This window comes from Buteo buteo, chromosome 14 (genome assembly GCF_964188355.1).
Source record: "Buteo buteo chromosome 14, bButBut1.hap1.1, whole genome shotgun sequence".
NCBI lineage: Eukaryota > Metazoa > Chordata > Aves > Accipitriformes > Accipitridae > Buteo > Buteo buteo.
The window spans coordinates 6,456,736-6,472,598 of record NC_134184.1 but is presented as its reverse complement, the minus strand read 5'-3'; the positions used below and the strand labels follow the sequence as shown (position 1 = coordinate 6,472,598).

The following is a 15,863-nucleotide window of genomic DNA, read 5'->3' as shown; positions in this document are numbered from 1 at the left end:
TTGGAGTGAGTACTGACGATCTGTATATGTGAGCTGTTAAGTCCTCAATGTATGGTAAAGGTACAGTTAATAACAGAAAGTACTTGTCAGACAAGTCTGTTGCTTGGCCTGTAAGGTCAAATAGCATCAGGGCCCAGATCACTGCCACAACTTCCCTACAGCTCCTGTCAAAAATGTCTCAAACATCAATTGCTCCAACCACCAGAAGAGCTTCTGACTGGTTCAACACAATAAATCTGCTCCACTGAAATATCTCTTCTTCGGCCTCAGTTCTTGCTGCCGACCACAGGTATAAAGCAGACATGAGGTAAATAACCTCCAGGCCATTGAAACAATTTCTGCCTGCTGGACAAAAGGGGCTCTATTTGCTCCAGGATAAGCAGTTATTGAAGAGATCTGCAGACTTCAGTTGACTCATGTGGCCGATACCAAGTGTTCCTCCTCTTGCAAAGAGGAACCTCCTCCTTCCTCCTCAGTATTAGCCTATAGTGTAGTCCATAAACAAGTCACAGGTCTCCTTTTTGACAGAGAAGGACAGAGAACAAGTTATCTTCCCCAGCTCCTTTACCATGAGAATCAGGATGAGGCAGCTCTTTCAGGAAATTACAGGGATAAATCCTTCTCGCATCTATGGAAACCATTATGAGATTCCACCAGCTACTGCTGCCAAGGTGGTGAAAACAAAAATTGTTCTGACATTTAACAAGGAGCATAGATAGGATATTGATTACAGAATCACAGAATAGCTGAGGTTGGTTAGAAGGGAGCTGTGGAGGTCATCTAGTCCAAACGCCTGCTCAAGCAGGTCAACCTAGAGCCAGTTGCCCAGGACCACGTCCAGACGGCTTTTGAAGATCTCCAAGGAAGGAGACTCCACAACCTCTCTGGGCAACCTGTGCCAGTGCTCAATCACCCTCACAATGAAAAAGTGTTTTCTGATGTTCAGAGGGAACCTCTGGTGTTTCAGTTTGTGCCCATCACCTCTGGTCCTGCCACTGGGCAGCACTGAGCAGAGCCTGGCTCCGTCCACCCTGCACCCTCCCTTCAGGTGTCTGCACACATTGGTGAGAACCCCTGAGCCTTCTCTTCTCCAGGCTGAACAGTTCTAGTTCTCTCAGCTTTTCCTCACAGGAGGGATGCTCCAGTGCCTTCATCATCCTTGTGGCCCTTCACTGGACTCCCTCCAGTATGTCCATGTCTCTCTTGTACTGGGGAGCCCAGAACTGGACTCAGGACTCCACATGTGGCCTCATCAGTGCTGAATAGTGCTGTCTCTTATTGGCACATAGCAGAACACAGAGGAAAATAAAAGATGCTTTAAAAATATACTTAAATATATACTTCTAAAAAATAAAACAACGCTCTTAATGTTACTCTGTAGAACACCATTCCTTTATTTATACTTTTCAAAACACCATGAAAAACCACAACCAGGCCACAGGAATAACAATGGTTCTGTTGAGGGCAACTACTCTATCCTGATGTCAGTTTGATTCAGCACTACAGCCAACAGCAGCAAAAAGTGCTGACCACAGCTGTAGCGTAGTCCACTTGCAAAGTAACCGGATGAAAGATAACGGTCTCACGTCTACAGGATTGCTAGTCACCTAGCTTATCCTTTGGCCTTAAACTCTCAAAAAAACTTACTGATGATACACCCACCTCCAATGAGTTCTTATGGTTTGTAGCAAATCCCTTCTGTCCCACCATCTCCACACCAATCAAGTACTGTACATACTATAAGACTGAATTTCCAAATTAAGTGGCAGATGGAGATAATAGTGCAGTGTAAAAACTGCCAAAAATCTCAAGGTTTTGAGACTATTAGTTCCAGTGAGTCCTCGTGCAAATTCAAGGCTGTTCATCTTTTTCCATTAGTTAAAACTGTAGTTTTGAAAACAGTAATATACTGCACTACAACCTCTACGTTAACATTAAAGAAGGCAAGGAAAACCAAACCAGAGTATGCAAAAAAATGTGGTAATTCATTTTGTACAATGGACAACATAGCAAAGACTCAGCACAAGCCCACATGTTTCTGTAGGGTTAGGGGGGAAAAAAGCATAAAAAGAAACAAACAAAAAAATTACCCATTGTTGAGCTTTCTGACTACTCTCCCCCAAAGAGCTACAGTATGCTGTGTTACTGTAGACTATACTTGAAGATCTTTAGAAGAAGGTTAAAAATATTTCTTTTCAAATTTCAAATTACGCTTAGTCCTTGAACAGCTTTTAGCCCAAGAATTAGGTCTTCTCTTTGTCCACTGCAAATCCTCAGTACAGCAAGAACAGTTCCAAGTTTCACCATCTCACTGATGGGACCTGAACTTCACACTGGAACGTCTACTTTCAGACAGAAGACTTAGCAGATGCTCATATTCAGTCATTAAAGTAAAATTTGCACCAGGATGCCACATGCAGATTACACCCCATGAAATTATCTGCACTTAGAGCAGAATTGAGCCCAACCTATTTCACAGAGCCTGCTGTTACTGGAGTCACACACTCATAACAAGCAAAGGAACCAAGCCCTTCTTTTGCCTGAAGGCTCAGTTAAATTAAAGAGTGCTGTAAGAGGACTGTTAAAGGAACCTGGCAAATAAATCAATGGCCTACATAAAGAATGTCCCTGAAACCTCAACTTAACCATAAAGGAACACTACGTTAGAGTGATATGTCTTTTGTCCAAATAGAGATCAGCTAACACTCTTCAAGGGGGCAGGTGGCGGGGGGGTGGTGTAAAAAAAGCCCACAGAAAAGTAGAATTCGTTATGAACACAGAAACTGTGCAAGCTGCATTGTTCTTTAATAAAAAAAGCTAAAATAATAAACAAAATTAAAGATGACCTAGAGACATGGAGGGAATAGATAGACAGTGATGCAAACTACTCCTCTTAACCCAAGGATGGACTTAAAATGGACTCACTACCAATCCATTGCCTGAAGGAAGAAAGCAACAACTTCGTGGGGAAGAAAGACTCACACCTCAGACCCATATTTCTGTATTTCCTTCTGAAGAAGCTGTTCAACTTAAATAAAAATAGGACCCCTTAGTCATTGCCTTCTCTTTCCCTGGGTACCTTCCTGTTTGCTAAGATTTTTGAATAATTATTTGGTTCTTACATGTCACCTCATTTTAGTCACTTTCAAAACACAGGGTTCACATGATGCCTTTCAAAGAGATTAGCCCAAATTTTTGCTAGCATGAACTACACAAAAAGGTGAATATCTGGAAGAATCCTGACTACCGTCTGTTCTGCTGGGAATGCCTCTGTTCTATCAAGGCAATTAGCTGATCAGACATCAGTCTGGAAAGAAGCCCAGAATTAGTCCCTGTTACTGCCAGAATACTGATGTCACTAGGAATAAAGATTAAAAAAATAAATTAAAAGAAAATCACTCTGTAACTTGTTGCAAACCCAAGAGATAGCCAACTGCAAAACAGTAACTCACTGTTCTGACCCCAAAAAGATTTCCACCTCTACAGCAGTACCTTGGGCACTGATAAAAAAAGAAAGTGATTCATTTCTGAACCAGCAGATACACAAAGACCACAACATAAACATTCACTTCCTGCATTTCCCTACTCCTGGGCCCTGACATTACACACCCTGTAACATTAGAACACAGTCAACCAGCCACAATTTACTTGGTTGTTCAGGAAAGTGCAAGTTTTACCAGCTGTAATTAGAGCAACTCCACCAGGATTTTGGAAAGCCTCTAAGTTAGAGGATGCTAAATTCCTTAGCCTGTAACTCCAGAAAAAGCCAAGACAGGCAGTGTTCTCTTACCATCGCCAGAGAAGTGAGACCTCAAGGGGAGGTCTCAAATCATACACTTCACGGAAACAGAGTGTAAGAGAACAAGGTCCTGGTGGATGAAAGGCTGGGTCATTATGCAATCAGAATAGTCATGCTACTCTGGTTCATCCATGAAATAAAGTTTCCTAAATGGGAAAGCTTTCAAATTAGGTTTGCTAGCGTCCCAAAACAATTTCTTTTCAGCCCAGGAAGAAATAACTTACAGATAGGTACATTAAACTCATAGCACTGTCCAGCTCAACTGGTTCATTAACCCAGGGATGGGACCCGCTGTACCTCTGGATTTATATTGTGTCCTGCTTGCAAATGCTCAAAAAAGTACCACTGTCACACTGTAGGGCAGGCTTGCAGAGCTTTCGGGAAACCCATGCATATATTACAAGTTCTTCATGAACTGAGAAAGTTTGTCACGAAACATCAGCCAAGAAGCATTTGCAATTACATTACAAAGCTGACACAAATAAAAAATATCGCAAGATCAAAGGATGTGTCTGGCAGTGCCCTGGACACAGCCACAGGCTTCAATTACCCTGACCAGCCCCACAACAGTTACACCATAGTTGGTCACTAACATATTATGGTACCTTCCTCTACGCAAGTGCAAAATTTTGGTCTCCCCAGTTTCACAAAAGCCCTTGTGTTATCCCTGGCCAAGTCAGAAAAATCAGACTACATGGACTACTTTTCTAATTAGAAAAATCTTTTTGTCCTTCTTTACTTGTAATTATAGGCAGAACTTTAACTTCTGGGTGATTTTACAGCACCCAGTCAAAGCCACATCCTGTATACTCTCATCAACTAATTCCTTAAGGAGGTGGTTTACAAACTGCATTTTCCCCATTCCTCTTAAGCCTATTTGTGCATTACATTACAAGCATCATCTGTTCACATTCAATGTCCAGTTATTTTTCAACTGCTGCACAGGAGAGTCTTTGTTTACTCAAATTCTTCCATAACACTAGGATTTCATCTCCTTGAGCAGCTTGGAAGTACTACTTCAACTACTAAGCTGCAAAGTACCACGTATGTATTTCTCTTTAATCACCTACTTTGGAGCTGGGTTTTTTGTAAAATAAATGGGGTTTCCTCACGAGACCTTTTGATTATAAATCCATGTTGCTTATCCTCCATGGCTTACCTCAGGTGTCTACCTGCTTCATTGTACTGTTCACTACCCACCTTCATGACTCGAAGTTCTACACCAGCAGTGCAAATCCAACACTGCTATGTGCTTGCTCTCAGTCCAGAGGAGCACTGCTGGGATGGGACGTACAGACAGAAGGACACACACTGACGGTTGCCAGTGTTACTATGCACGAATTCATAAATATCACCACAAGTTTGTAGTCATCACGTGATTTATTTTTTTTTAAAGCCTCTCTCCATTTCACATGCTCACCTGTTCTTTTCAGTAAGCTGCCTTTTCCCACTTCCCCTCACCAAGGTAGTTATCTACAATTAATAAAGTAAACAGAGTAAGTTCTAGTATTTCTTCTGATGCTTTTCAACTGGTGTTTTGGTTGCAACTTCCCTCCCCAGTTTACTGCAGCTTAAACAGTAGATTTTCTCATTGCTTATAGTAGGAAAAAATAGGAATACAATGAAATTACTTCAAAGCCACATTAACTAAAAAACACCCTTCAGGCTTCCAGTTCCAATGCCAGACTGTATTAACCTTTGATACTCAGCTTCATCTCATCTTCCAAGCTGTTGCTTTTTCACAGCACAGCGTAAGCAGCTAAGTTGCTGAACATCCACTTTCTGATGCTGACGGTAACTCAACTGGTATTTGATTGCACTTATTGCGGGCTGTTTTCATGCTGTTCATCTACCCCGCACGTATGAAATATCTGATTACTGTAACATACTTCCTGATATTCCAGATGGCTAGAAGTACAAACAGGGCGAGGAAAGGGGCAGGAGGGAAGCATACTGCAGCTAACATTTTCTGCATGGCCTGGAAGCAGGGAATGGAGGAGTGGCATCATCTGTACCTGTGGCATTCTAAAGACTACCATTAAAATATTGATTCCAAACCCAGCATCCACATGCCAAGACAAATATCCCAAATACCAATGATTTGCTGCAAAGGTCTGAAGATGATGCCTTGTAACAATAAATTTTAGTACAAGCTATTTATTGAAATAGAGCCTAAGTAATTACACAGAGCGAAGGGAAAAGAGTTCTTCAAGATCACAGAAAAGAATTGGTCACCCAAACAAGATTCTAATCTCAGGTTAGTTACTACTGAAACAACTTTGTTGGAGTGGGCAGTTTCTTCATCATTTGAGAAATGCATCTAAAAACTGTGTTACAGCTTACATACATACATTAATAGAAAAAAAACAAACAACAACAACAAATAAGGCTCAAACCCTGAAAGCAAAGTTATGCAGAAAGTCTAGTTGCACACAACAGTTTCTGATTCCAATTTGCAAAAGAAAATGCAAACGCTGAAACCTAATGGTAGCAACTTCTGTATTAACTTCCTTTCTGACAAGTAATGGAAATAGGAAGAATTAAAATCACCTGTGAGTTCACACTGGCATTACAAGTGGTTGGGTGCCAGGGATCACACACACATACAAAAAAAAAATAAATTAGTCTTTTTAACCTTCCGCTCCCCAAATCTAACTGTGTTATCTCCCTCCTCCACTCTACTTAAGGCCTTGAAGAATCTTCTAGAAGTGGTGGAAAAAATTATTTTTGGAAAAAAAGAAAAAACCAACAGCACAACATACTCCTAATTTTGAAGTTTTGCAGGAATTATGAGAGACATTTTCTCTCATAAATGATACAGCATGCTTTATGTAGGGCATTCCAAAGGCAAATAGCCTCAGTGTTTTGTTATACTCAAACAGTTCATCTAATTGCATATCTAAGCACAGATATTTACTGTAGATAGCAAATGCTAACATTGCAATAGTTTATACACACTTGCTGTAGTCAATATAATCTATTTAGCACTCTTTACCCCCATATTTTAACTTCACTAGCTCATAAATGATGATTTTCAAACAATATTTTCTTCTGCATAATACAGCTATCTTGCAATAAAACAAGCAAAACTTACAAATGAATGCAGTAGTTCAAGAGACTGAATGATTCAAATTTGACTACAGGATATTAAATATCTGATAAATGAACAAACAAGGCATTACCTTTTAAAAAAGTTGTATGTACGATCCTCGGTCTTCTTTCAGTCAGGAGAAAAAAAGAAGCAAGTGTGATTTCATTCTTTGGGTATTGAAAATGTATTTTCTGTTTATCTATACAGAAGATGCTTACATATTTCCTTAGAGTTTCTTACAGTACCACAATCGTCCTGCACCAATAAGTCAATAAATGAACTAAAAATTAGCCACCTCAGAGATGTTTATAAAGTGTCATCTGTTAGGAGTCATCACCATCACCAATTTCAGGCGTTGCCAGTGGGAATTCACTAGATACCCAGCAAGATCCCAGGCAAATCACAAAGCCTGCTGTTGCTTGTTATTTTAATTCATTACCTGAAGTAAACGTAGAATCCTCACAGGTAAATCTATTCACGGACACAGTAAGGAACATGGATCAGTTTTAATGGTGGCACTGCTGGACTCCAGCTGGAACTTCCAAGAAAGGTGACGAATTCTTTCCCTAACTTCTTTCAATGCAAGGCAAGATACGCTTTTGAAGACAGCCAAGTTACAGGACTAAAATGCAGGTGATACTTAGGCTTACTCAGAAGTCAAACTAAATCAGTCAGCGGCCCTTCCAATTCTAAGCTAGGGGGTGAGAGAGGAGGAAGAAGTCAAGGAAAGCGTGTAGTTATTTACACTGCTACAAGAGAGATGCGTGACATGACTGCATTTGGTCAGATAAACAGCTACATACCACGCAGTCATCACTGAGTATCTTGGGACTTGCATGCCTGTGTTTTCCCCATTCAGTTCATGCCTAAATCCAAAGGTAAAGATTAGTTTCACTCTTCTCCCACTACACTCCAAGTCAGAGCCATGAAGAAGACTCAGTGGTTTTGTCATTTTGCCTAAAGCACATGTTTAGTAAGCCAAGAACAATGCTGTCAGACACCAACAGATAATGATAAACCAATCATTTATTCCTTGGAATCATAGCTGCGTGGAAGCCTTGGAGCAAGTATTCAGGTCATGTTTTAATGCTGTTATTGTAATGGCAATTGCCACATGTCAAAGTGATGATGTAAAAAGGTATCCGGCCTTAGGATGCTGACAAAGCATCTAAGGCTCCAAAGGAGCCGAGAACTTGTCACAGTCACAGACTCGCTGTGACTGACAAGTAATTGCTATTATTATTAAAAATAAATTACTAACATATGAAATTTAGCAGGACTTTAATTTCTTTTACCTCTCTGGACAAAAACACAGGATACCCTTTCCAGGGTGTTCCAGCTTGCCCTCCTTCTCATGTTGTTAACAGGCCAAAAAGTTATCCAGTCTTTTAAAAATTTAATCATAGCCCATATTTTGCAACTTTCCACTGAAGTGGATTCCATGCCTGAACAACAGAGTGCATAAGAATTTAACTGCTGTATCACTAAAACATCTTTTATAAATCAAGGGAGCAACTGCTATAAGCAAATAAAAATACACCTGCTACTTAATGAACAGGCAAGCTCAAAGATGCGTTAATAGAAAAGAGAAATACTCTTACCATGTACAGTTATTAATTTAATAATCCCCACCCCCACAGCAGAAAAAAAAAAGATGTGAGAAGTGCTATTCTCAACTGCATAAAGTATGGAGTATAAGGCTTTTTAAACTCAAAACACTTTCTACAATGGAATAGCTGTTTAAACATGCAAAACACTGGACTGAATTCTCTTTCTTGGACAGACCTAAAAAAGAAAGCAAATCCTTCTATCCATCCTTCAAGGCCCTCACTCTCACCAGCAAGCTGAGCCAGCAATGAAAAAAACCACCAAAACCAACCAAACAAACCCCAACAAAACATAGATGAATTAAATTAGAAATACACCCGAGCGCTGCTAACTCTGTAACTGAACTACCAGCCAGAGCTTAAAAGATGTTTGGTGAGCATGGGAACTTGTGACTCTGAAAGTCAGTAGTTACAGTAATATCTGGAACACCCAGAACAACATTTTGGGCTTTGATAATCCTATGTTAATATAGTCAGTGAGAGATACGGAAAACAAGAATATTTTGCAACTGCCCTGATCTTCATATTGTCATAAACAGTTTTTTATTCTTGTAACATCCAGACTAATATTACACAAGGGATGCATTATAAAAATAACAATATTCACACATGATCCAGATTCTCCTCTTTCCCATGAATGTAATACTAGAGCATTTAATGTTCATCAAGCTCATACTTGTCAAAGTCACAACCCAAAAGCGAGAAGACAAGCTTTGAACAATGGGAGAAGAATGTGTCTTCAGCCTACACGCTCATTACCTTAGTTTTATAATTCAATGAAAACATTAATTCTCCTGTGAGTTTAATCCTGTTTCTGCCAGGCAGTAATTTTATCTTTTCTTCTGCACCACTGGCAACAAATGAGAGGATGCTTCCTTACAATGGCAAAATTGCACTTCTGGAGCAAAACATATATAAAATAAAAATAAGAAGGATCCTTGCCCAGCTACCTACAATGCCCTACTTTCTACCCTCATTGACAACAAGCAGCCAACACCTGGGATTTGGAGAGCAGAACAGGCACACTCGAGCAGCTGCATGGTGGTGGTTGCCACTACTTCCAGGATGGCCATCTTTAAGCACTGTTTTTCCAGTTCTCCAGCTGAAAACATCTCAGAACATCCTGTGTGAGACAGCAGTTAAAATGAAGCAGTGCCGAAGCAGTACTCACACAGCTGTCAGATGCTATACACTTTGTAGAAAGGAAGAACAATTCTTAAAGCTACCCTTAAAGTTCGCTTTACAGCTAATGAAGGGTGTTTTAATACTTCCTTGATTTTACGTAAAAGTGTTAACTTGCAGAAAACTGACAGCCCCTGCTTACTCAATTTAAGCCACTGCAGACATCACTTCAGCTGAAATTTTCACTGAGAAAATACTAGTGCTTTCTGACCAGTAAATAATAAGGATATACTGGTGTTTTTCATGATCACATGCAGCACAGGTAAGAGAGGAGACTTTAAAAGGGTATTTCCACTGCTGTGAACTATACTTCTATGAAAGCCTGAAAAACATTACATAAGGCAACTTCTAAAGCTTTTCTACCCCACTAAACCCTTTTTCAAACCACAAGCCCTACAGCTGTACACTCCCATCTGACTGCAAAGCATGAAGCCCCAATCATTCCCTGGACTTTCAGCACAGCCTGTCACCCCACAAGCACAGACTCCCACCTACTCTTCCCCTTGCATGATGAGAACCTACAAACGTGTTTGGGGTAAAAGGAACCTTTCCAGTGCTTGCCTAAAACTTGGGAATTTTAAGGTACTTCGTTGTTGCTGTTGAACACTTCAGTGCTATACATGGAGATCGATACAAACGGCCTAAAAAAAGGGACAATAGGAGCAGACAGAAAACTAGCTACGAGCACTGCACACTTCCTTTTTTGCATGTAGCTGGGTTGTTTTTGGCAGAACTACCAGTAACACCACAAGATCCCGGCAAGGGAAAGGGAACAGACCAGAAGCAGTCCTGGAATGCTACATGGCCAACTGAGGTTCATACCATTCTGTCTGGACTTCCTAGCAAAGCCGTTTCCAACACGGGCACCCCTGGTGTCAAAATGCTGAACACAGGGAGTTATGCGCAAGCGTACAACCCCCCCCCTTCTTTCTTTTTGCACAGAGTACCTCTGAGGACACATCCTTGCCTGAAAATTTGTTTACCTAAAATTTGTCAGAGCTTTTAAAATCCCCCTACTTTCCAAAAGGGATTTCTGCACCTGCTCAGAGTTGCTTATAGGATCAAAGAGTTTTTTACTTGTGTTTCAGAGGCTTCCAAAAAAAAAGTCGCATGTGCCATGCCCTCTCCTCCATCCCCCTCCTCCACCACCTAACACAGCATGTGCACCCCGGGCTCTGCCTACAGTAGGTGAAGCAGAACAAGCGCTACCTCCCTAACTGCCCTCTTCCAAAGCGGATCTGCTGAGACACACAAGCTTGATGCCCTCCCATTTCACTTCGCACGTCTTTTCCTATTACAGTTCAAAGCAACAAAACTCTTGCGCTGTAATTCCTCACTGCTTTGAGCAGTTACGTATACCCACGCCAAGGTCCCCACTAGTAAGAGAACGAGCAGTAACTTTGGACTGGTAGTCACCTGGCCACTAGTAAGAGAACGAGCACTAACTTTGGACTGGTAGTCATCTGGCCACTAGTAAGAGAACGAGCACTAACTTTGGACTGGTAGTCATCTGGCCACTAGTAAGAGGAAAAGCACTAACTTTGGACTGGTAGTCATCTGGCCACTAGTAAGAGAACGAGCACTAACTTTGGACTGGTAGTCACCTGGCCACTAGTAAGGGAACAAGCAGTAACTTTGGATTGGTAGTCATCTGGCCACTAGTAAGGGAACGAGCACTAACTTTGGACTGGTAGTCACCTGGTCCCATGAAAGTTTGTGGTGACACCGTAACAGCCCCTGCCTTCGCTCTGTGCCACCCTCAGCCCCCCCCCAAGAGCCCAGGCAGCCGACGGCAGCTAAAACGTGGATGAGAGCAGCCAGGCTGCTGCCCAGCCGCCCCTTACACCTGGAAAACCCCGCGCAGCTGTGCCGTTCAGAAACGGCCTCATTCGCGGAGGGGGAAAGCCCCCACACGGAAAGCGAGCTTAGCAAACCTGGCCGCGATGAGCAATACCTGGCCGCGATCCGTTATGCAAGCGGGAAAGCAGAAGAGTGCCAGGGAGCAGTCCTCCACCCGGTCCCGGCCCGGGGGACCCGGCCGAGGAGGCAGAAGACCCTCCCGCCCTCCTCGCAGCTACTCAGGGAATCGAACATGTGCTCGAAGGGGGCGACGGGGCCGCGCTCGGCGCCGCCCGCCTGAGGCGGTCAGGCCCCCCGGCCGGGGATTACCGCCCGGCGCGGGCTGACGGCTTCACCTCAGGAGACCTCTGCCCGCCTCGCCGCGCTCCCCGCAGCCACCTGCGGTACGAGGGGCTGCCCCGGCCGGCAGGGCTGACGCGCCGGGCCCACGGCGGGGCGGGCGGCAGGGTCGGGGCCGAGCCGCGGCTGCAGAGTCACCGCCGGCAGCCGACGGAGGAGCGGCGGGCAGCGCCGCCGTCTCCCATTCCCTCCCCCCCCCCGCCTTCCCGACCGCCGCCAGGGAGCCCGGACGCCCTCAGGAGCCGCGCTGAAGTGCGAGCCGGGCGGCCCTCAGCCGGGGCTCCGCATTCCCCCGCCGCCGGCCGGGCCCGGCAGCCGAGCGGCGTCCCTGCCCTCCCTCCCTCCCTCCCTCGGCCGGGCGCTCACCAGAAGAAAAGCCGGGAGCAGAGGTTGGCATCCCGCAGCGGGTTGGGCTTCTCCTCACGGGGCACCGCTTCCATGCCGCCCGCCGCGCCAAGCCAAGCCAACCCGCCCGGCGGCGGCGAGGGCGCAGGACCTGAGGCGACTTCCCTCCGCGGCAGCCGCCGCCGCTGCTTTGCCGCCGGCCGGCGCTGTTTCCGGCAAAGCCGGCACCCCCCCCCCCCTCCGCTCTTCGCCGCCTCGTCCCTCCCTCGCTGCCGCCGCAGGACGCCTCCTGCCGGCCCGGCTCCCCCGCGGAGGCTTGAGGCGCCGGGGCAGCCCCGGAGGCCGCGCCGGGGCGGGAGCCGCTCCCCTCAGCCGCCCCGCGGGGTTGGCGCTCCTCCCCGGGGAGGGCCGAGGGCCGCCCCGCTGCCCTGCCGAGCTCCCCGCGGCGGAGGCCGGGGCCGCTCTGCTCTTCTCTTCTCCTACTTGGTTTCTGGCCTGTGTGAGCCGCTCGGGGATGAAAAGCATCCCCTGGGTGGGCGCAGCACCGAGCAAGGCGCCCAGGCGGCTTTTGGGACAGAGAAACGCAGGGCGGGTCAGGGGCGAGTCCGGCTTAATGGGGCCAAACGCTTGCTGTCCCCTCCCCTGCCCAGGTGCTGCAGATACTTCTATTAAAAAAAACAAACAAACAAAAGACTCCTCGTCGTTTAACAATGTTTAGGAGAGTTTGGTGGTACAGAGTAAAGTAGCTGTTTCATTCCAGGAGGCGGTGCATCGCAGAAATCCCTGAAGCAAGTCTCAAAAGTTCAGCGAGGGATCACCGTGCTCCTCTCCAGCACTGTCACCGTGGCCCGCCACAGGGAGCGTGACCAAACGGAGCGGAGGAAACTGCAAGAGACCTAAGGAAGCAGGAATGGGGGACATGTGTCTGAAGTAACCAAAGAACTATTAATCTCCATGAAAAAATAATTGGCAGAATGGGTCTCTGCCATGCTGTTATTTCTCTGCAGTCCCCAAATCACAGAAGGGCAGAGGGTGGAAGGGACCTCTGGAGGTCAGCTGCTCCAACCCCCCTGCTCAAGCACAACAGCCCAGAGCCAGTTGCCCAGGACCACGTCCAGACGGCTTTTGAAGATCTCCAAGGAAGGAGACTCCACAACCTCTCTGGGCAACCTGTGCCAGTGCTCAATCACCCTCACAACAAACAGGTGTTTTCTGATGTTCAGAGGGAACCTCCTGTGTTTCAGGTTGGGCCCATCGCCTCTGGTCCTGCCACTGGGCACCACAGAGAAGAGCCTGGCTCCGTCCTCTTTGCACCCACTGTACACACAGATGAGATCCCCCGAGCCTTCTCCAGGCTGAACAGTCCCAGCTCTCTCAGCCTTTCCTCATAGGAGAAATACTTGAGTCCCCTAATCATCTTAGTGTCCCTTTGCTGAATTCTCTCCAGTATGTCCATGTCTCCTGTACTGGGGAGCCCAGAACTGGACACAGTACTCCATGTGTGGCCTCACAGTGCTGAGGGAGGGGAAGGATCGCCTCCCTTGACCTGCTGGCAACACTCCTAATGCGACCCAGGATACTATTAGCCTTCTTTGCCACAAGGGCACATTGCTGGCTCATATTCAACTTAGTGTCTACCAGGACCCCAAGGTCCTTTTCTGCCAAGCTGCTTTACAGCTGGGCGGCCCCCAGCCTGTACTGGTGCCTGGGGTTGTTCCTCCCCAGTAGCAGGACTTTGCGCTTCCCTTTTTTGAATTTCATGAGGTTCCTGTCTGCCCATTTCTCCAGCCTGTTGAGGTCCTTCTGGATGGCAACACAACCCTCTGGTGTATCAGCCTCTCCTCACAGTTCTATATCATCAGCAAACTTGCTGAGGGTGCCCGCTGCCCTGTCACCCAGACAATTTATGAGACGTCGGACAGTTTTGGACCCAGTGTTGACCCCTGATGCACACAGCTAGTTAGTGACCTCTAACTAGACTTTGTACAACTCATCACAACCCTGATCTCTTAGACTCCTTCCCACTCCAGCCGAGCCAGCTGCAAGATAGGTACCATTCTTACGTTCTGTGTATTCACCTCCTGTCCCCAGTAGCAACCAGCCCTGTATCTTCCCACTAAAATGCATTACCAGTGAAACAACTACAGGGCTGGCATCTGACTTTCATTATAGGCATCAAAGCTGACATGTTGTTGAGATAAAAGAGGGGTAGGTCTGGGCTACGCTGTATTATTGAAGAAACATGACATGCTTGCAAGATTGTCATAATAACCATGTCAGACAAATCAAGCTTAAGCTTGCTGTCAGTGAACGCTGACAGGGCTGGCAACAGCATGTGCTGCTTGAGCGTAGATGATGTGCCACAGAATTTTGCAAGCAATAAGTAGTACACTTGTCAATAACTGTCTCTAGATCCTTCCAGATTAAAACAAGGAAATAAACTTACAGAAATGGTGCAGTGGTTTGAAAGGACAGGCTTTAATGAAATAGTGCTTATATATCCCAGAACCTGAATAATTAAATCATCTCCCAAAACATATGAAAAAAAGCTCTGCCCATCAGCAAAATCTGGCAGGTTTAGATTTCTGTGAAGCAAATTTGTCTAAGTAGATATTCATAAGAGAATTTAAAGGTATGACGGACCAATGCAAGTCCCAAAACATAAATAAAGTTTGGGTCAGGCAGTGGGAGAAAGGAATATATAAATCTTAAAACTGACTTACATTCATGAAGCATTACCTTTGTGAAATAGATGTGCAATGAAAGATTATCCAAATATTTCTTAGTTGGGGCAAGGAAGTAGAATACTGGGCATGAACAAGTAATTTATTTTAAGAATACAGTTAAAAGCATTGAAGTAAAATATTAAGGTAACTTTTTCCAATAATTTTGTAATGGTAGGAAAAGGACAAAGAGCAAACCTTAAGAAGTAGATTTTTCCTTTGCCAGCGTTATGAGAGACAAATGTTGACACTACTTAATTTTAAAATAAATACTAGTGTTTACTTCTAAGTCCAAAACAAAACGCTCTACAAAGTTTTGGAGAAGGGAGAACTAAAAGGGAAGGGGAAAATAAAATTCAACCAAAAAAAGAATATCCTGAAAGCCAAATTAACCCATAACTCTATCTGTCAAGTGTGCAAGTAACTATTAGCAACTGATGCAGTAATAAAGAAGTGTGAAGCAATTAGCAACAGAGATGCTCAGGAAAATCTGAGACTGCACACGGAGAGGAAGGGGAAGGGAAAATAGCACAGTAATGAAATTAATAATCTTCTTTCTGTTTTAGGGAAAAAGAAAAGCAACTGCCAATTTATCCATTTAATATTTTTCTATGGCAGCAGGATATTCACAACATGGAAAGAGCAAGATATGTAACAAACTAATCAAAGTGCAATTTAGTAAATCTTTAATATGGATAGCAGCCTACCAAAGCCAACTACTCGTATAGGGTAATGGCCAAATTAAACCAGTGGCATCTGAACTAAACCCGTTATGCATATACATTGTGCTAGGGAAATCAATTCGGTGATCACAGAGGATGTCACAAACATGTAAACACACAAGATCCCCTATTTATTCAGTGCACGAGAAAGATGATAGTCACTAAGTAAGCATCTGTATGATGTGTGGCCTTAAA

General features: G+C 44.6%; 1 protein-coding gene across 9 annotated transcripts in view; it reads right to left on the bottom strand.

Moving 5' to 3' along the window:
- The window catches only part of ABCC4 (ATP binding cassette subfamily C member 4 (PEL blood group)), a 152,552-nt gene extending 140,155 nt beyond the window's left edge, over positions 1 to 12,397 (bottom strand). For 7 of the 9 annotated variants that reach the window (XR_012652911.1, XM_075045962.1, XM_075045964.1 and 4 more), the window contains exon 1: positions 12,245 to 12,397. Coding sequence is in view for 6 of the 9 variants with exons in the window: in XM_075045962.1 (XP_074902063.1) it covers positions 12,245 to 12,318 (74 nt within the window). In the remaining 3 variants the exon portion in view is untranslated. Of the gene's footprint in view, positions 1 to 6,981; positions 7,081 to 11,633; positions 11,768 to 12,244 lie in introns of those variants that run through there. The other 2 variants (XM_075045965.1, XM_075045966.1) reach the window with 2 other exon arrangements.
- Between the last annotated feature and the right edge of the window lie 3,466 nt (positions 12,398 to 15,863).